Genomic DNA, 22,396 nt, shown 5'->3' on the forward strand with positions numbered 1-22,396 from the left:
AAAATACGTATGAACAATGAAATCACGTAAACAAACATACAAATAATTATACGCAGGCACTTACACAAACCATCATAAATACAAAGAAACCCTGAGATTTACACAAACCATCTTACATACGATCAATGACAATCAAGTAAAAACGTAAGTACAAACAAACACAGACATTCAACAAATTCAATAAAAACCTCACCTCTCATCTTTTTATAAAAACAAAAATGTGCAAAAATTAAAATGTAAATATTGTTTTTGTATTCAGTATTCGATTTAACGTGATAACCGGACATAATATTATTCCATTTATATGACAGCGTGGCAATTTTCTACCAAGGCCGCCTGTTATGAATTATGCACATACCGTTTGATACTTTATTCACTACAAGCTTTTCTTTTCCACCAACTTTACTTAAACATCCCCAACTCCAGTTTTACCGCCACAAGGCAATGCGAAACGACGACCCTGGAATTTTCAGCCGCCGGGTAAAATGAAACTTCACGTTGTAGCATGGTTTTTCCCTCCAGGAATTCCTTCTTGGTGATTAACTGGATTAAAAGGGCCGGTGATCAACCTTACAAAGGGGTTCAGAGGGAAAAGCGACCGCAACGTACGTTCCACCAAGCCTTTTTACCCAGGGACAGATTGCCATCATGTTACATTTTTTTTTGTTACGGACTCTCTCAAAGGGCGGAAAGGAGGTTCCAGCAAGAAATAAAGATTACATTAACAAAAAGAAGAGATAGATATATTTCAAAACTGTTGTCTCATATTTACAATATAATTACAAACATAGTAAAAAATGGTAACAGTTTTGATCACATTGACAACATTTTGGTCATAAGTACATAAAGAATTGTATGATATAACATATTATCTTCTAGAATCATAAAATAAAATAAATTAATTTATCAAATTATTTAGGTTAAATCCATATTAGACAAAACAATACTAGAGGCATTCTAAAAAACCGACTGCTCGTTCTGAAGTGCAATTCGGTGAATTCCTAGGCAATAAAACTTTCGTCATTTCTAAAAATTATAAAATACACGAGATAAAAATAGCTTTTACGTTTTATAACTAAGACGAGAGAAAATCCGCTAGGGATTGGACATTTTATCTCTAGGCAAGTCCGAAGAGTGAGGGGGTCCGCCGAATCGAGAATAATTGCACAGAGACAGAGAGAAATGCGACATTTCCACAGCTGTTTGTTCAGATTATGTAGACTGTTTAAATATAGATTTTCAATAATATGTTTAAATGACAAAAGCATAATTAAATTTTGTATTAGATAATAATAGTCATTTGCCATGCTTAAACGAAACATTTTGCAATATAATTGTTTATGTTAGTTCATTAAACGGAATAATATTTAAAACAAGCACGAATCGAAAATATTTTAGGCTTGGTAATAGATAAAAGGCAAATCTTTATCGTAATCGTTTTTTTTTCGTTATGAACTATGCATATTAGCCATGTGACAATTCATATATGTGTGTTCAAATTTTGGGGGGGGGGTTATTGTGAAAAAAGGGCCAGAGGCGACGGTGAGAATCGAACCCACGACCGCGGCGTGAGAGTCTCTCATGCGGTCCCCTATCGTAATCGCTATTAACAACTGAAAAGACGAATGCTCTGAGGGTTTAAATTAAGGAGGGAGGGAGTAATTTTCTACAACTTCGGCAATTAATTTTACCGACGAAACCTTCATTAATTTTGTTAATAATTGTTTCGGACAAATTGATTGATATTGCGAACAGGTCAACTGTGCAAAATGAAATGTAGCGTCTTAATTTTTTGTCGGAAAAAGCATGATAAAATGTGACAAGGGTAAAACTTTTAATTTCAAAGGGGAAAAAATCAAAAATATAATTTTTTAGGTAAAAATGTGTAATTTAACAGAAATAAAACCGTTGGAAAGATTGTTCAGTGGACCTACTTCGTACGCGATCGTATATAAGTCGTGCCGAAGTGTATGATTTTGCGCCGTGATTTGTAGCATCTGTTGAAATTTTGTGAAATATTGTTCTGAAATGATTTGTATGCAAATAGTAACATTTAATATCTGAAAAACTGCAAACATTTGCTCCGTGGTGTGTGATAAATGAATGTTGTATAATCTCTTCCTATGAAATACAGTTTTTTTTAAGCTTACGAACATTCTAAAAATTTGAGATACATTGAGAAGTCCGTTGACTTTATTTTTATCATGTAAACAATTTATTTAGCAATTGTTTACATAGGTGTCGTGCAGATCTGTTAAATTTCCCCCGTGATTTGTGGCAATTTTCTGGATACAATATGAGATCTCATCTCACAAACGATCGACAGTACAGTTAGTCAAAGCGAGAGTACATTTTAAACAAAACAACAATTTTGAGAAATTAGTTGTCAGAATTTGTTCAGTTTACGCACATTTTAACATTAAAGTCTTGCAGCACTTTACACTTTTGCACCGTGATTTGTCACAATTTTCTCGATGTAATGTGAAATCTTATCAGAAAAAATTCTCTAGACCGAGGTTGGGTTAAGGGCTGGTTGAAAAGAGCGCAGGAACCAGAAATCCCCATGGATTTAAACGGAATTAGGGCCGAATTTGTTGGTGGCATCGCTGTAATATTTTTGGAGAAGCTTAGGTTAAAGGAATAGAACAGATTATTGGCCATGGTATCTCTAGTATGAACACGTATTATGTTTAGATTACATCAACCAGTTTACTCTAAATGAGGCTAGCTTATTTTTTTAAATTAAGAACAGAAATGATAAACTTCAATTATCAACGCTGGAGGCAAAATTATAATTACGTTTGCTCGCTGTGCAACTACAACCTCAACGAAACTACAATCCAATATCTAGACGAATGTCCTATCCTAGTATAATTAGGTTTACTTTATTACAACCGGTGATTCTTGACACATGATCAGTAAATAGCTATTTTAATTGGAGACGCTTATTTCCCAAGTGTGTCTTGATCATGTGTCAAGAATCACCGGTTGTAATATTTATTATTATAAAATAAAGAAAGCTTTTAGTGCAGAAATTTAAATTTAATTAATTTTATAAAATTTTTTATAAAAAAGATATTTTGCTTATTGTTAATATGTTTACTTTTGTATTCCTTTATCTTTATTTTTGATTTGTATTTATGTCCATTCTAGACGAGTTCATTATTTTATCTCTCTTTTTGCATTGTATCTATTTATGAGTAAATAAAACATTATAATTATTACAGTTTGTTACTCTGTTGATATTTAGATTAAATCTAATTTCATAAAACTTGAATGTTTCCTGAAAATGAGGCACATTCTAAGCATAAAAAATGTTAGGAAATTTTCTGACACGATTTTTCTCAGTTTAACTCGTCAGTATGCAATTATTGATACTTTGGTCGTGCAGAACTGTATACGTTGGCGCCGTGCTTTATGGCTACTTTCTTGATACAACGTTAAATCTAGTCTCATAAAATTCGAATGGCAGTAGAATTTGTCAAAACTGGAGGACATTCTAAGCATAAAAAATGTTATTGTGAAATTTGTTGACACAATTTTGCTCAGTTTATCTTGCTTTTATGCAAATGTAGACTAAAGTTTTACGGAACTGTCTACTTTTGCGCCGTGTTTTAGGTCTGCTTTCTTGATATAACGTGAAATTTTACTTCCAAAAATACGTTCAACAGTACTGTTTGTCAATTCATGGGGGGATTTTAAACATGAAATTGGACATAGAGAAATTTCTTGAGCTGATTTAGTTCATTTGTCTTGCCAGTATGCTAACGTTGACACTAAAGTTGTGCAGAACTGTATACTTTTGCGCCGTGATTTGTCACAATTGTTTAATATAATGTGAAATGTAATCTCACAAAATTCTATCGACAGTACAGTTATTCAAAACCTGAGGACCTTCTAAGCATAAAAAAGTAGTAAATATAGAAGATTTGAAATCTGAATATGATGTGTATCTTTTCTTAGAAAATACAGTTTATCAAAGCATGGGAAAATTCTAAGCACAATTTTGTTCAGTTTAATTGGCAGTATGCACTCGTTGACATTAAATTCGTGCAGAAGTGTATAGGTTTTGCGCCGTGATTTGTGAAATCTCTGATATACTGTCAAATCTGAAATTACTTGAAATCCTTTCTTAGTTTGCTATCATTCTATGAAAAAACGTATTGTGAAATGTGTTCACATCATTACGTTAATTAGCTATTGACTTTTTCACCTTTAAATACAATAATGCGACATCTTTTCTTCACATTTGACAAAACTACTTGATGTAATGCGAAATTTTATCTCACAAATTTGGATTGAACAGTTTGTCAATGCGGGCAAATGTTGGCCTTGTAATTGTCAACTTTCCACCGTGTTTTGTGTGAAAAAACATTAAGTCGTAAAATAGCCAAATCTTATGCAACACTTTCTCGATATTGTAATTTGTATTAAAATGAGGATTTTTCGGAGTTTCACTATTCTTTTAGTTGATATGCCATTGTAGACATGTTCATCCAGGACTGTTGACTCTTGCGCAGTACTTGGTAATTATATTCACTCGTTTGTTAAAAAACGAATACAAGCCAAAAGCCTTTATGTATTGGCTAGGTGTGAGTAGTAATGTAAACGGTTCCAATTTTGTGAGTGCAGTTTGTTGATATTTGTTTCGTTCACTTTATCAAAATTGTATGTGGCTAGCCAAATCAGGGCTGTTATGGATATTGAATGTATCATTTTTTGTAGTTAAGCCACTTTTTTATTGATAACGGATCACAGATCTTATCCTTACCCAGGTGACCTTTACCAGAATAGGTACAGACATGTAGGCTGGTTTTCGTTCCAATGTATCTTACCGGATTTCGGGCATCTTTGCTTTCCGCGACATGGTTGACCCATAAACAATTTGCACACTATCTCAATATCCGCTCCTGGATTTTTTGGCCAGCAAAATTAATTTTAATTTTATTTAATTTTACCGTCTATTCTGTCATATTTTTAAAGACTTATTATTGGAGACCGATTTTAAGTTTTTTGCAATTTCTTCCTCAAAGAAACTCGTATTAATATACCTAAAAACGCACTTTTTATTGATTAATCATCTGGTTTATACGTGAAAGGCTTTTGTGGTTTTAATATTTGGCATTCCGTCAAATAATTTCTCGTTTCAGCCGTGTTCGTGGTTATTTTAACGTGATTCCTGCCTACGATTGAGGTATTTAGGGCGGAAATAATATTAAAATAAGGCTCTTGGAAGAGCCAGCGGCCAAATAAACCATAGCGATCTCGACTTATGTTTCGCTGTAAATACTCAACAAAATTAAACAAAAATGTCATTCAGCCAAAACGATTTTTTTACAACGATATTTAATATTGTTCCCTTCTATTCTTGTTTTCTCATAACTAATTAGATAGATTGAAATTCTGAACAGGGCTCTTATGATTAATATATATCATTAGTTTTGGCCGGTTATTACAACAAAACCGAAACAATTAACAGCGCTCGCCGATGATTTATAGTCGCTGTTTTTGGACATTATCCAGGATATGTTTCTTTTATCCCTGAATAATAAACCAAAAAACTAATAAAAAATAAAAAATCAATAACAAAAAGAAAAATAAGGTAATGCCAAGCAAGTAAATACAATTTAACATTTAAAAAGAAAATTAAAGCTTATTGAACTCCATTATAAGAAAGAAACGGTTGAGGAACGAGAGTTTATTTCAGGTTAGCTGTCTTCCTTCAGTTTGTAGCAATGGTACTTGTAATGATTTATGATCAAAAATTTAACTACATTATGTTAAGTATTTTACGCGTGATCGACAATACAATTTTCACTTCTCAATAGTATCTATAATTTCAATTAATTAACCCGGCCGAAAGTCATGGGTTCAAATCCGGCTCGTGTCACTTTTTCACCTCACAAGACTTAAGATAAACAGAATAATTAATTGAAATAAGTAATATGATCAATTATCACCGCTAAACATATACGGATTCGTATCTGCAATTACTGACAGAATTGTGCAAATTTTGTGCTTTTTTTAACATGTGAAAGGTTCCCTGAATTAAGTTTGTTGTTTGCGTTGGTAATATTCGTTAGGTTGGGCGGTATCGGTATCGACGCGGTATTGTTTTCATCGGTATGGTTTGTTCGCTTTAATTTTAGTTATGATTTTTTGTTCTCTCTTTCATTACGTTCATTTTGATTTTTTTCTTTTATTTAATTCTAACTTACCGTTTGTTCATTCTGATTTTTTGTTGATATAATAAATGTTACACTTAGTAGAGAAATCGATTGTTCTTTATCAAATTTAAATTCTTTATTAAACACAACGTCTCGTACCGGCTCATACTTAATTTTTGTCCTCCAGGTCAAATGAAGAACATGAATGAAGAAAAACCAATAATTAAAAGAACACACACAAGATAAAGAGAAGTCTCGCTGAAAAGGCTTGTTCGTTTAAACCGATGGATCGCAGGATTAACTTGAATGACTGGAAAGCCGAGAACAGAAGGTACTTTCTTACTGTAGACGGAAGAACAACTGACTAAAATAGTGACGACTCTTTCTCTTTCCAGAAAAATTCCGATATACAGACCTGCTTGGAGTTGCAAAATTTCTGCTACGGAATTTATTTATAGAAGATTTCCCATCGACAAGTTAAAAAAATATAGAAAAACTTAAATTATTACCAAGAAAAATTACACTGGCGTAAACAATCCTCTTATGTCCGTCGTATAAAAGACGACAAATCGAACCGTTGATTACTGACCCGGCTCAATTTTTTTTCACTTTCTTGTCTTTAACGTAATCAACAGTTCTGTACAGGAAAAGGTCTACACTAAGAAGAATGCCACCAGGAGTACACTGTTCACTAGTAAACGCAATTAAACTAGCATTGAATACTGAAAGAATTTCACAGGAAGCACGTTTCTACGATATTTACACTACATCCGTAGACCTTCCTTCATTAAATTAATGCCGGAGATAAAAAATAAAGGTTTGAAACATTTTTGTAGTTTCTGGCCGTACTTTTCTTACTTATAACAATAAAAATCTAAATGTTGTTGACATAACCTAAAAGAACGAATATGCTGTACAAAGGTTGTAAAAACGTTGAATTTGGTTAAAATCCAGAGGAGTTATGCATTTTTAAGTTAAAATCAAATAATTATGAGTTAGTAATTCAAGAATGCCTATTTTTTTTAATTACTTTGAAAATTCTTATTTAAAAGCACTAGGGGGTGGTAAAGACAAATCTAATATTTAAAACATTTTTTTATATACTTTATCGCAAATTTATGTTGGTTTTTGTAACTTTTCGGACAAGTGATATTTATTACAATCTTACGTCTTATTTTATTATCAGGCGTAAGGTCGGAATGTACAGACAACAAAGGCGGAAAAAATAATTTAAAAATACTGAAAATAAGTTTTATATTGGTTCTTGTCTCCTTTGGTAAGATCGCTCGGACACGCTAATATTTTCCCTGATATCACGTAAACTGGCGTTATGCCAATAAAACTGGAGTTCCACAAGGATGTATCCTAGGCCCAATCCTCTACGCCATCCAAACACACAATTCACATGCTACACGGAAGACACCATATCTTAACAAACACTTCATTCCTATGGCCACAGAAGTAACGAATCTGAAATACATTCTGCAACCTCACTGGTTCAATCGGTAGCGGATCAGGTGTTGAATGAATAAAACAGCCAACACGCTATGTTTAAGTTCAAACGTCAAACCTGTCCACCAGTGCACATAAATAAATTTCATCATCGAACAAGTCCGCTACCTTGGGCTTCACTTAGCAGTTACTTAAGTTAAATAAATAAAATTAAAATGACAAGAACTTAACAAAAGATATAGACTACTCAGACACCTACTAGGACCAAAATCAACATTAAGCATACACCACAAACTACCGACTTACATTATACTCATCTGACCGATTTGGACCTTCGAACGGTGGGGCTCGGCCAAATCAACATCCAACGAATCCAAACCTTTCAACCCAGAGTTTTCCGTCGTATCCTCGACACTCCTTTATACGTCACCAATCAAATGATTTATAAAGATCTTGAAATCCCATTCGTGAAGTATCTGATCAAACAAGGTTCCTCAATTTTCACTTTAAACTATCCCTGCACTCTAACCCACTAGCGCAAACTTTTTCCTCAAGTACCACCCTTGTAATCCCCCCGCCTTCTAAAACGACGACCTCCTGACCTTCAATCTTAGTAACCTTGCCAACTAAATAAAAGAGAGTTCTAGCACAGGTAGATATGTCAGATTTGAATGTAATTGTCTATACAATTTGGTAAATGTATAAGTTCTTTGTGCAACAAACAATAAACTAAACTAAATTTAAAAACCTACCTCGTATCACCACAAAAACTTTCGTTAAAGTCGGCGATCTCACCTTCGTCGCCTCCTATCTTTCTACCGTTACTTGATCTTTTACAATCGCAGCAAAATGATAATAAATAATCAGTTAATAATTTTAGAAATGAAACAATGAATAAAGAAAACGTGTTATCAAAGTGGCACAGATATGGTTTACAAGTTTCAGATTTTAAACACATCAAACTTATTCAAATCCTCACCATCTAGTTGTATTAGATTATCGACAAATACTCTAAATAAACTGTTTGATTTAATAAAAATATTCTCTTGGTCGTAATTTGTTGAACTCTTTTCCACTCAAACTTTATTTCCATGTTATCTCTTCTCATAAATAACGTGTCTTCTCTTCTTCGATGAAGAACACTACGGCCGGCTTAACTCGATGCGAAGACGTGTCACAAGTACAAATTCGGCCGTTCCATCAGGAAAAAGTGTCAATTTGGTGACGCGATTGGCTTTCGAGGCATCGCACCAAATCGAGCACGGACGAGCATGCTCATCCATGATTACGAGGACTCGCACAGTGCTCGTTTTCATCACTTTTCGAACGTGCACGTCAATCTGATATAGGAGTATTTGAAAACTGGATCATTTTGGCTATTTTTTTACCTGAATTTTAAGTGTGTAAGGCTTATATACTAAAATAAAATACGTTTCCACCAATTGTAATTGAATAACTTTAAAAAAATTATGTTTGAACTTATGCTACATTTTAATAATAACCATTTTCTTATTTTTTAATTTAGCTAAAACCAAACATTTTTAAAACCATAATTTCGGAATTCTGACTTGGTGAGTTAAAGTAGGTTTAGGGGTAGCAACCATTTTTCGGACGAACTGCTGGTTTTTCCCTATTTGTTTGTTTAAGTCTACCCCACTAACTGTATTTTAATTTTGAAGCATTTCTATTTCCAGAGAGTATGTAATTTTTGGCTAGACATCAAAATGTTTTTTTCCGAATTTCAAGAATTGTTCGGGGTCTTTTATTTGCCCAAAAAGAGGCCAAAAGTTCTCATTTTTTGGTACCATTTCCTCAAAATTTATTTAGTCTATTCTCACCAGTAGTTTTGGCGTTTTGAAAATTTTAGGATGGTTGGGGTCTTTATAAATCATTAGGGTATACTAGAAATGTGCAGCTAAGGGTTTTCAAAAATAATGAAATGTTAGTTTTTTTTAGCAAGAACGTTGAATTGTGGCGAAATTTAACACATTTATTTTATATAAAAACATGTATTTATACGCTCTTCGATGATTGTTAAATAAATAACTTGTTCGATTGTTTGGCTATAACTATTCCACGAATAAAAAAAAAATATATTATGTAGAGTTTTGGCGAAATATGTATACAAAAAGTTATAAAATGCCCATTTTCAGGAGAAGTAATTTTCTAATCGAGTTTTCCTTCTGTCAGTTATTGCTAAATTCTAAGTAAGATACATTCTAATTAACAAACAAACTAAACTTACCAAATCTCTTGATAATAGCCTGCTGACGGTGACCTTCACCATGACAAGAAAAGGAATTCCTGTAAAAAGAATATTAATTAAAATTAAAAAACGACTTTGACAAAATACGGTTACATGTTTAGCATATTAGCGCTTAATACTATGTTATATAAAACGTAAATAAATAATTGTTTTAATAATAAGTTACAACCTAATCAGTTCTTAATCTTACCTACTTTCCAATCCAATGGGAATCAGCTATCATAAAATCTATCCCAAACCAACAAAAAACCCAGCATCCTCTACGTCATAACTCCCATGACGTTTGCTGTCATTGGCAAAATCTCCACATCAAAAAACTATATCATTTCTAACCCTGCCATCAATTCGGGTTCAGGCGACATCACTCTCCCATTCAACAGTATCACCCTTTAAAATTAACATTCCTGCTTTGCTATTTTACAATGATAAGAAATTTCTTTGGTTGAACAAATTAAAGAATATAATGTTTAAATTCATTTTAATTAAAGGTTATCTTTTTTCTCTCCCTTTTTTGGCTTTACCAGGGATATTCAGCCAGATTCAGGTACCAGTGACTAACAATCAAAGTTTCTATCTATGTAAAGGAATGACTAGATAATAAATAGATAAATAAATAAATAAATAGGCTTTTAAATATATAAATAATACGATAAACAACAACAACTTAAACATTAATATCACAATTCTTGAAGTATTTGAACAAGGCGTCATAGACTTCCGTGTCACCCTCTGCTAGCAGCGAGCTTAAGTTCATTGGCCTTTTCACTTGCCCCAGAGCGTCCAATTCTTTCTGAAATTGTTCTCGCTGCCCGTATCGTACCAGATTTGCCACTTTCTGCATACGTCTCTTTTTATATTGTTTGTCACGTCTCCGACGGTTAGCTGCACAGGTGTGGGAGAACCTTTAATGGTTGCCTCCTTGGCTAACTGGTCGACTCTCTCATTATGTTCTATACCTGCATGCCCTTTTATCCAGCATATTACAATGTTTTTGCCTTCATTCTTTAATTTGAAGGTTAACCTGACAATTTCGATTATAATGTATTCATACTTATTATGAAAATTGAAAGTGCGTAGCTTGCATATCGTGCTGAGGCTGTCCGTCATAATCCCAATTTTTTTATTTGGTATCGTTCCTCGTGATAATTGTTCAGGCTGTCATAAAATGCACAACCCGTGGAGCCTTTAAGTTTTGATCCGTCTGTGAAGATAAGGAGGTGATCTGGGAACTTTTCGCAGCTGTCTGCCCTGAAATGCATTTCTGCGAGATTGGCTGGGAGTCCTGTATAATTCAGTTCTTGACAATTTATTTCGCTTATTATTGCTTGATATTCCAGCGAGAAGATTGGTAGTATCGGATTTTTGTGAACAGAATATATTATTGGGACTAGGGAGAGGAACGATTCGACTATAAGCGGAGCTTTTTTCCTTCGCCAGTATCTGTCTGTCAAAACCTTTTGAGCTAAATGGCTTACTTTCGTTAATAGCGGACTGTCTTTAGCGTACATTTTAATTAGGCAGTTTTTGCATATTTTTCCCATCTTAAGTTCAGTGGTGGCTCACATGCTTCGGCATAAAGGGCAGGTATGGGAGTGCTGGGAAGACATCCCAGGATGCCCCGCAGGCATTTGCGTTGAAATACTGCAATTCGTCGTTGTACAGGTTGTAAAGGTTGTCTTAAATTTATGTAAAAACCACTGGTTTATATGAAACCATTCGGAGGAAGTTTGCTTACTTATTTCTTACATCTCTATAAATATAATATAATCTCTATACTCATTAAGTTTGTATTCAACTGTGCAACAGAGTACAAAGGAACATAGCTGGCATTATGTGGGAGGAGCAGTTCGGGTTCTACCCTGATCTCTCCACAACTGCTCAACTAGCTAGAGTCAGCACACTTGCATGGTCCTTTTGAACATGAAAAAGGCCTTCGGTACCATTTGGCCGGAGGGAATATACTTGTTAATAAGGTGTAAATTACCCAGCATACCTGCTCAAGCTAGTACTCTCACGGTTAAGCAAAAGATCATTCCGAATTTCCCTCAACAATGCTATTTCTCCCCCATTTCTTATACACCTGGAGTGCCTCAAGGATCAATCTTGGGCCCAGGTCTGTTCACACTCTTTCTGAACGCTATAACCAATATAAAAAATACAATTTAACACTGTACACAGCGCTATTAACATCCTTATATAAGTGCAATTGTAAAATGACTTAGCGTTATTTAACCTGTTCTTAAAACCTGCCATGTTATTTAACACGTAATTAAATTCACTAAATAATTCTTCATTATATTAACTATGAGTATACAACACAAGTGTTTTTACGAACTTTTTTCGTTAATACGTAAACGTTAAGTAAAATTAATATATAAAGGTTGCGGGATAAACATGTTGAAGGTTATAAAGCCCCGTTGCTTTTGCACTTTTGATAATTTCTCAGGGTGCACCCAACTGTAAATTAATTGTCTAATAGAATAATGAATTTTTTTATTTCATTTCATAAAAAGGAAAAAAGTTGTATACCTGTCTGAAAATATGAATGTGCCTTGGGCTCAGAGTTTATTCTAGACGGTTGGATTGTTAAATCTGATCTTTATACTTGACTGGCCTGCAGTATATATTGAGTTTTAAAGGAAGAATTTTAATTAACATAAATTAAACAACGTAAGCAAAGTCCGCTGTGTAATAGGGTCAGCATCTCGCCTTGTTTATTCTTTGACGTCGCAAAATCTATGTAGATATTATGCCAATTAATCTGGCATACTTCCTTTATATACAGTTAAATTTACAACGATGAAAATATATAACCTAGAATGTGAAGTAGCTTTTGTTTAGAATTAATGTAATAATGCTATGGTGTATGTGGTGTGTAGCATTTGCCTTTTTTAACATGTTTCATTTAATTTTTGAGTGAGGGATTAAGGTTTAGGCCCTTGATGTAATTGTTACTGTGGAAATTATAACTGTACTGCCTTCGTGTAAAAGTATAGTTTTTTCTTTTCATGGGAAAACTGGTTAACTCATTTCTTATTCCGGTCAAAGAAAAGCATAATCCGTTCCATTCTGTAGCAAGATCATCCTCTTTCCTAGTGCAGGTGATCAGGCTTAATGTTTACATAACGGTTTCGTGGTCACATCTGTATTCTATCTACGACTGCGTCCATGAAATGCGAATCGTTCGGATTTTTCCATCGATTTGCAAGTTTCAATACAGCTTCCCTCCTGACTCAATTTTATTTTCCATTCGTGTTACTTTTCGCCAAATAGGAGAGGGCGATTTTGCTAAGTTGACCGGAACGTAAAACGCCAACGAACCATCAATTTTGAATAACAAAATCCACAGCTGAGAAATGACCTTATCGTGAACGAACACCATGTTAACAACCTCGCTTCCGTTTCACCTGGTTCCCAATTAACAGCGAGCACAGCCGGACCGGAAACAAACCAATTCGCGCTCTCGATACAACTCGAAACTTAATTGTAATATATATGTATAAAAAAAAAAAGATTTCACATAAAAAATGTGCACTTACACCTAATATTTCTGACATTTTGCTTCATAATTGGGTAAATAGAGCAGGTAGGCGTGTTATACGTAGTTGTTAGTGTAATTAATTGGTATATAGTTTTTATATTTGTTTGTTGTCGTAATGAGTTTGAGGTTAAAAATTAGTTACTCAATTAATTATACGCAATTTTTTCGAAATGAAAAATCTGTGTCATAGGCGGGATTCAAACCCACGACTTTCGGCTAAATATGCCGCTCCTCTACCACTTGAGCTACCGAGACTTCGATCGCCCATGCCACAAACTTCCTATTTGCAAGTATCTGGGAACGGCAGTATTGAGCTCGCCTTTGGACATCATATTTGAGATATTGAAGTACATAATTTATGACTGAGAAAAAACATACATTTGAACTTTGAATTCTTTTTATGTTCTACTTTGTGCCATATTTATTTGTTTATTTAGTGGTCATTATGGACCATATTACTTCTAGAAAAAGATAAGGTCTCTCTCAAAAGATCGTAACAATATTTGCGTACATATTTATTTATTTATTTAGTTATTTATTTATTTATATATTATAACAGGCTGTGATAACATAGAATTACCATTGTATTAGAAATTAAGATCTTGTTTTTAAAAATTGTGGGAAATGATTGTTATCATTAGGTGATAGTGTGGGGAACCTCCCACCTGATAACGTGATAAACACAATTTTCTTGTCAAACGCCTGTGATATTTATGTACCAAAAGAATATTATTTATTAAGTAATTGTTACTGGTTTTAAAAAATGCCTATATATGTAAGAGGCTGTTAAGAAGATGTTTTTATTTATTTATTAACACCTCTTAATTACAACGTATTCGGATCTTTACAGAACACTCTTTATGGGGCAAATCTTCATTCACAAGAAGGATTTCAGAAAGCATCTGGGATTTTCTCCTGAGAACTTCAGGAGTTAGTGAGGTTGTATAATTAAATGAATTGGTAAGCAGATGGTCATTAATGAAAATGGTCAATACATAATTAATAGTATTTACTATGTATATTCAATAAAATGTGTTTAATGTAACTCATAAAAATTTAACGGGCTGTTTGCCAATCACCTTTCTTTTAAGAAGATCTCTTCGTTAAGTTCGAGCAAATAATAAAAAGATCTATATAGACGTAAAGTAATTTACTATTTAATCTTATACATTATTTAATCGTTTATATATTTAGGTAGTAAATTAAATTAGTGACTTTTGTGCCATATAAAATGGAATGAGAATAACTCGTCAAAGTACGTTGTTATATTTCAATTTTAATTTACAGCTGTTTTAAAAACGAAGTACACAAGTTTCCACCAAGTTGGTAAAGTATTTAAGTTTAAAAAACCAGCGTTTTTTTTCTTTTTTGATAAGAGGACTTACCTCTCTCCTTACCACCACCTTCTAATTCAACCCCCTCACTGGGAATAGGGTTGACAGGGTGAATATCCGAGGAGGGACTGTTTTTTTCAGGACTGGGTCCCGTTTTGTAGGATGATCGAATGGGGGAAAAAGAGCCGGAGATAGAAGTAAGAATGAGACCTTATTTCACTTTTATAGCCAGCCGTTTTTACGACACTCGTCAGAGGTAAAGCCAGGGAGTGTCCTTCGGCCATTTCCATTCTTGCAAAGTCTACAAGCCCTTTCCTATTTTCAAAAGAGTCAGGTTGGACGTCAAACTCGAGTGAATGCATTATCCAGGCCTGGTTTATTTTTAAATCTCGAACAATAGAATTTCCTACGTCGATTTTATGAACTATTGACGTCGTCGAGCCGTGTTATTAATTAATTTCTAAGAGAGAAGAAGGGCAGGTTGGATAATTAGTTTTGCACTGAGCCATTTAGAATTGAGCAGAGTAATGACCTAGATTGCAGTATCATCGTTTACGGCTCACCACTTGCTAGACTACGGTTTTACCTCAATGGCATGGCAAAAACTAGCTTAGCTGAAGAAATTAAAAGGTTAAACTTACCGTCTCAAAGTTAAGGCTTCTTATATCAAAAACTTTGCATGGTTATAAAAAAACCAAATATTATCGCACAAAACCACCTCGAAACTAGAGTGAACAGTCGTTAAACTTCAGTAAGACCTAACTATTTATAATGATTACTAACATTGGCCCTATTAGTTCGTATAGTAATAAAAATTTAAAAAAAAAATCTGTTTATATGGAAAAGAGATAAGACGTGTTATAACAATAATAATATTTTCCTTAAAACCTGTTTTCTCCAACTGAATAGTTTATTTATTTAAAAACGAAATTTTTATTATATTATAATAAAAGGAGTATTGCCTGGGCGCGTTCTTAGACATAGCACAGGCTTTCGACAGGGTCTGGCATCCAGGCATACTTTTTAAACTTAAGCGCTTCCTACCCTCCCGTTATTACTTATTTTAATGAAATCCTACCTAACTGATCGCTGTTTCAGAGTGAGGTGCTGCAATGAATTCTGGGAAGTCAAACCGACACAGGCCGGTATTCCGCAAAGCAATATCCTTGGTCCTGTCCTATATATCATTTATACTGCTGACCTACCAACACATCCTGACACTAGTATCACCACCTACGCGGACGACACCGCAATCCTATCCTGTAACTCGAATCCTGTCCAAGCTACGTCCAACATCCAAGAACACCTTGATCTTATCGAAGACTGGTGTAATAAATGAAGGACAAGACTGAACGAAGAAAAATGCACTCAGTGTACTTTTACGCTGAAAAAGCAGTCTTGCCCTCCATTGTACATCAACAACAAAGAGATACCAGTTTCCACTGTAGTTAAATACCTGGGACTATATCACGACAGCAGACTGACGTGAAATCCCCACACAAGACTTAAAAAACAGCAACTTAATACAAGACTTGGACTACTACGAAGAATTTTAAGACCGAAATCGACTTTGACAATTAAGACAAAACTAACACCATACAAGACTTTACTTAGACCAATATGGACATACGGAGTAGAACTGTGGGGCACTGCCGAGCCTTCCAATATCCAGCGCATCCAGACCTTCGAATCGAAAGTCTTTAGACAAATTGTCAAAGCACCTTATTATGTCACTAACCTCACTATCCACAAAGACCTCAACATTCCTTTTGCCAACGAACTAATCCAGTCCAGATTCCAAACCTTCCATACCAGCCTTTCGAACCATCCTAACCATACTGCTCGAGCCCTATCCACTCATTCCCACCCTGACAACTCACCACGTCGCCTCAACCGACGTTGGCCTCGGGACCTTCTTGATACCTAGTCATACACAATGAGGGCCAGCAATGGCAAGCATGTGTTCTACCGGTGCAGTGCTGGCATTAGTGCTAGTGTTGTGCTGTGTGATTTATCATTCATGTGTACATATTTGTATAGTATACAATTCTGTATAGGTAACATAAATTAAAAAAAAAATTATATCACAATTTAAAAACAAATAACCAACAAAGATAACTTTAATGTTTTATTATTATTATTTTATTAATTTTTTAACGAGTAGTCATTTGTTCGATTTTGTAGTATTATCATTCTCTTTTGGATTTTATTATAACTTTCTCTTAGGCCAAGTATTTATTGCTTTTAGAACAATGTTTCCCAACGTGGGGCCTACGGGGGGGAAATTTTAGTTTTGAAGGGGGCAATTTTGAAAATATCTCGTTTAGATTTTGACTCAACGATGTGCCGATTCTCAAATGTCATTTCTTTGAAAAATATAAATACAGCTGAATTTATTTATCGTACCTCGGGTTATTCCGATCCTCGAGCATTTCTTGCTATTTTTCAACATCCTGTAATAATTACTGTAGGTCTTATTTTCATGGCGTTTCAAGTAAGGCTTATCGTCATCTCTGCAGTAATTTGATTTATTGTTCGTTAAATTCTTTCGAAAGTCTCGCTTTTTCATAAATCAGCATATTTTATTAAAGTATCAAATAATTATAAATATTAAATTGTCAAGCTATATTAATTTAGTATTCAAAGGTCCTAATTTTAGAATAATGACAAACGAATTTTTTTTGTTAATCTTTGCGCAAATTTAGCATTAATATAAATTATTAAATCCATTACAATTCGTGATCCGATTGGCCAAATATCATGTTTCAATGTTAATAAAAAGCAGATCGAAGTCACGGTAGCTCAAGTGGTAGACAGCGGCGTATTTAGCCGAAGGTCGTGGGTTCGAATCCTGTTCGTGACAATGACTTTTCTTCTCAACTAAAAAGCTTAATTAATTGAAAGATATTAATTGGTCAAGCGGACCACGAAAACTAGTGAATTTAAGTTTTACTTTGAATAATTTTATGCTTTTTATTTGAACTATATGTTTCGGTATTGAGTTAACGTTTTTCTAAGCTTTTATTTTAAATGATTAGCTAAGTATTTTTGTTCTGTGTTTGGTGTATGATTTAAGTAATTAAGTGAGTCGCTGTTCTAGTATTATTGTTATGTATATTGCATTGAAATTTACAATTATCAGACTAGTATGAAGGTTTTTTAGTTTGTAGCATTTTGTACAAAATCTTTAGTAAGTATTTTATTTTTAACATGTTAAATATCAAAAACGTGTCATATATTCCAAACTCTTATTTTGGCACGTAGACACGGCGACACCTGTATACTAAACCCGCAAGACCTGTGAGTGTTGAGGAAGTGTTGGACTTGCGCGCCGTTAGGGAGACATGAGGAAACACCGATATTAATCAATTAATTATCTGTTAAGTTGTTTATGTTTATCTCAACCAATACCTTTCATAAAATATTAATTAATATTAATATGCAGATAGATACGAGCTTTTCGTGTTTTTATGAAAAGGAAAAAACAAACTAAAACTAAAATTTCAATTCATATAATATAACATCTTAAATGTGGCATGGGCGATCGAAGTCACGGTAGCTCAAGTGGTAGAGCAGCGGCGTATTTAGTCGAAAGTCGTGAGTTCGAATCCTGCCTGTGACAGAAATTTTTCATTTTGAGCAAAATTAATTGCCTAACACCATAAATGTTGTCTTATAGGCTTATCTAATTCGTTACCAATACTTTAGCATCAACATCTATCTAGTTTATTCCAAATCTATAAAGCAGTGAATTGAAAATAAGATGTGACGTTTCGATTTTAATATACAAATAATACTGTGCGATTTATAATCACAATTTTAATGGTTTCCCCTCGTCGTAGAGATTGTTTTTATCGGTTTTTATTGATTTGATCTGTGATCCTACTTTATTGTTATTTAAATTTTAAAATAAGTTAATTGTATATGTATATATATATTTGGGAAACGTACGGTGATCATTTGTACCTGAAAAACTAAAAAAAGGTGGATTTTATTGGTTTTTTAGACTTATATGAGATGCTGAGCCGAAAAAAACATAATGTACTTCTGTGCCCAAAACACCATGTTGTTTAATTTCCTATTAAAGTTTTAAGGCCCTGAAGATGACAGTATAAAACTGTCGAAAGCTCAGCGAAAACCGTAAGGAAGTTTTCTCTGTTTTGACCTCTTCCGAAGATCCTGTGAAAAGACTTCTTGTATCCAGCAGGTCGATAATCTAGTTCATCGTTACAATTTTAATGTTAAATAAAATTTATGAGCCCGAGTCCGATAATTTAAGAAAAAAAACTATTTTATCGAACAAAACTTGATAATCGACATCAATGCAATTGATAATATTCCTACTGAAGAAAGCATTGCAATATTTGATGTGAAATAATATTAATTATATTTTTCTATTGTGGACTAATATAACTGATTTATCAAATGAAATAAAATAATAGAATGAAATACATTCTGAGAAGCGTATTACTTTCTAAGATTATAATTTATATGAGGAATACTGCAATTTATCTGACATTTTGTTAAATTTGGAAATTTCAACCAAATCTATGGTAGTTTTTCTCTTTTTGAAAAATAATGTTTTATTAGATCTACTAATTTCACTGAAATTGACTTATTTTTACTTTACCTGGATATTACTTAAGGTCTGGCAAATATTTCTCAACGGTGCACCTGTTAAAGTGCGATAATATAACTATTTTGTATCTACCAGATGCCCGTTTTAACAGTACTTTGTACATGAATCTCAGGTGTCGTGTTCCAACTCTTTAGCGTCCACCAACGCCCGATATTAAAAAATATTAAAATAAAAGAGTGATTCTTACTGATGCGATCTTATCACGATTGTTCATGATTCAATGTGAGTGTTTTATTTAAATTTATATTTTCCAAAAAGTAAAACAAACCATACTTTTTTATATGCTTATAAGTTTAAGACTCTTTATACCTGCAAATTATATCATTCTTAATTTTCTGATCTGCCTAAAGCAACGTGTTTGTACACTAAGTAGTGGAGCTTTTGTTGTTTCTTTCTCAGCTTAGTACTCACCAATGTGCTTATTTCAGAAAGTTTAGGACTAAATCCCTAAGTAAAACAGACCATGAAGATGCATAAATATTTCAACAATAGCATGCTTTTAATTTTAAAACTACTAAATGCACGTTTTTCCATTTTACAAACATCACATTTTTATCTTTACCAATAACTTACATAAAAATTAATTAATTGAAAGATGTTATTTGGTCAACTAGACCACGAAACCTAATGAATTTAATAAGTTAAATGAAGTGTATCTTCACGAAAGCTCTCCGCCAATCAAATAGATTACATGACATTTGAAAAATCGCAAAAAAGAGGGAAAATTCGAAAGGATGGGCTGAGGTGGGAAGTTAGTGTCCGAGTGGATCGAAGTCACGACAGCACAAGTGATAGAGCATCGACGTATTTAGCCGAAGGTTGTGGGTTCGAATCCCGCTCGTGAAGCTGACTTTTTTATATTCTTTATCTCTTTTTTATCTCCTTACGTAAAAATTAATTAATTGAAAGATGTTATTTGGTCAATCGGACCACGAAATCAACAGTTCGTTTTTTGTAAAATGACATAAGTTATATTGATATTTCTCTATATTCCAAGCTGGTTGGATAAGTTTTCTTAAATTGTCTTAAGATTTGAAAAGTTATAAGATTTTACTTGTTTCTATCTCTACTCTCTTGTTGAAGAACAAAACAAAACCGCGACCAACCGAATCTGAACTGAATATACAATCAATAGAAATTGATGATAGCCAACATCTCCGGGAAAACTTTCCGAGTTATGTCTTCCATGGATTAAATATACATGAAGACAAAAGTAATTTCTGTTTCACCCGAATGAATTCAAACTTTTGAAAAGCTATCCGTTCCTGTCTTTAAATAAATAACAAGTAGCTCGTCGTGGTGTAAAAGAAAGTTTGTGTTGTTCCGAGACCTAAGAGAAACTCGTAGGTGTAAAATATGATACACGCTGACCCAACTACGACATTGTAACAGTGGTGTCTTTTTCCTAACTACCGTTCCCAAGTTATTACAGTGAAAACACAAGGCTAAAGTTCTAGCTTGTCATAGTTGATTAACCATTAGACGATCAAATTGGTGCTGTTAAATTACACATTGAATTTTTCCTTGAGTATATATGTGTGAACGTTAGCTGGTTAAAGAGATATACAAATTAAATTACATTCATGAATAATTAAGTTTTAAAAAAGGGAAAGATAGATATTTGAACAGGAAAGAAAAATAAATGAGGTAGGAGAAAGTGAAAGAGAGGTTCTTTACTCCGTCTATTTATCGGTTGGGAAATAAGCCCGTAACCTGTTTTGATGGGCAATTTCAAGTACTTTTCAACAAATGAAAGCAACAATATATGAATCATTGTTTTGCGCTATCTTACATTCATTCTTCATATAATTGTGTAATTCTGCCCTACCAGAACTCAGTTTTTTGAACCATGTCTTACAGTTCTCGAGTGAAGTAAAGTTTTCCCTACTGCTAATAAAATTTGCAAGAGCTAGGAATAAGCGATAATCAGAAGGGGGAATGTCCGCCTGATATTTTGGGTGGAATAGTTCTTCCAAGCACAGCTCAAACAATTCCGTAGTTCTAAGCCAATGGCGGTTTTTGGTCAACTGTACACTTTAATCGTTCCAAATGTGTGTAGTGTAACTCGAATTAATAGCTTGCTTGGGCGGAAAAATCTCATATTAGAGCACCATCTCCCAATCACACCAAATGCAGAACATTACCTTCTAGGGATAAATTCCGGCTTTTGAATTTTTTAAACGATGGGTCGCTGGGTTTTCCTCACAACTTTCCTCTCCGAACTTTATCGTTAAGTTATACATTCTTGATGGGATCGACCAACAGCTGTAAATGTAATGATGCAGTGATCGAGGTTGTGGCCAAAGTTGTGATCGTGCTTAATTCGAAAACAGTTATGCCAAGCTTTCGACTTTATTTGAAGTAATCCTCAGGGCCTGAATTACAAGAACATCAAAAACGAACATTTCCGGACATAATAGAACAGTATGTTTACGTAGTTGGCTGTATGCTATAAATAAATAATTGATAAGTAGCGTAATCTTACTTTTCTGTGTGATTAATTCACCTTTTTTTCACGCATAAAAGTGTTATTTTCATGATAAAATACAAGCCTAAATAAAATAAATGTTCTTTTAATAAGAATACATCTGAAAGAAACAAAATTATTTGAATAATTAAAAGTTAACTTGTAAGTAATTTGTTTTTACTTTTTATTTTATTTGGATAAAAGCAAATCTTTTTATCTTTATCTATATAATTATGACAATTGTTACGAGTTGGATCTTTGGGAGGTCAAATGACGGATGAAATAAAAGAACAAGGAACAGCTTCCGGGTTCAGCCGAGCTTTCGGCGACTTATATTGCCATCCTCAGTGCATCCCCAAGAAAAATGAATTTAAATACATCATATAGATTACGATCGCATATGTTGAATAATGTGTTGAGAGACGAGATGCGTCATCCAGAAAAAAATCCAAGAACAAAATAAACGGTACAACTACTTTAGCATTTTATGTAAAACTTTAATCAGGTACTAGTTTTTTGTGATCACAGGC

At 33.7% G+C, this 22,396-nt stretch overlaps 1 protein-coding gene across 6 annotated transcripts in view; it reads right to left on the minus strand.

The window, feature by feature from the left end:
• LOC106668989 (diuretic hormone receptor-like) overlaps positions 1-22,396 on the minus strand; it is a 288,654-nt gene that overhangs the window by 18,782 nt on the left and 247,476 nt on the right. For all 6 annotated transcript variants that reach the window (XM_014398227.2, XM_014398242.2, XM_014398218.2 and 3 more), the window contains one exon: positions 9,865-9,923. In XM_014398227.2, coding sequence (XP_014253713.1) covers positions 9,865-9,923 — 59 coding nt within the window. The remainder of the gene's footprint in view (positions 1-9,864; positions 9,924-22,396) is intronic.

Source organism: Cimex lectularius, unplaced genomic scaffold, assembly GCF_000648675.2.
Source record: "Cimex lectularius strain Harlan isolate CLEC.00 unplaced genomic scaffold, Clec_2.1 scaffold85, whole genome shotgun sequence".
Taxonomy (NCBI): domain Eukaryota; kingdom Metazoa; phylum Arthropoda; class Insecta; order Hemiptera; family Cimicidae; genus Cimex; species Cimex lectularius.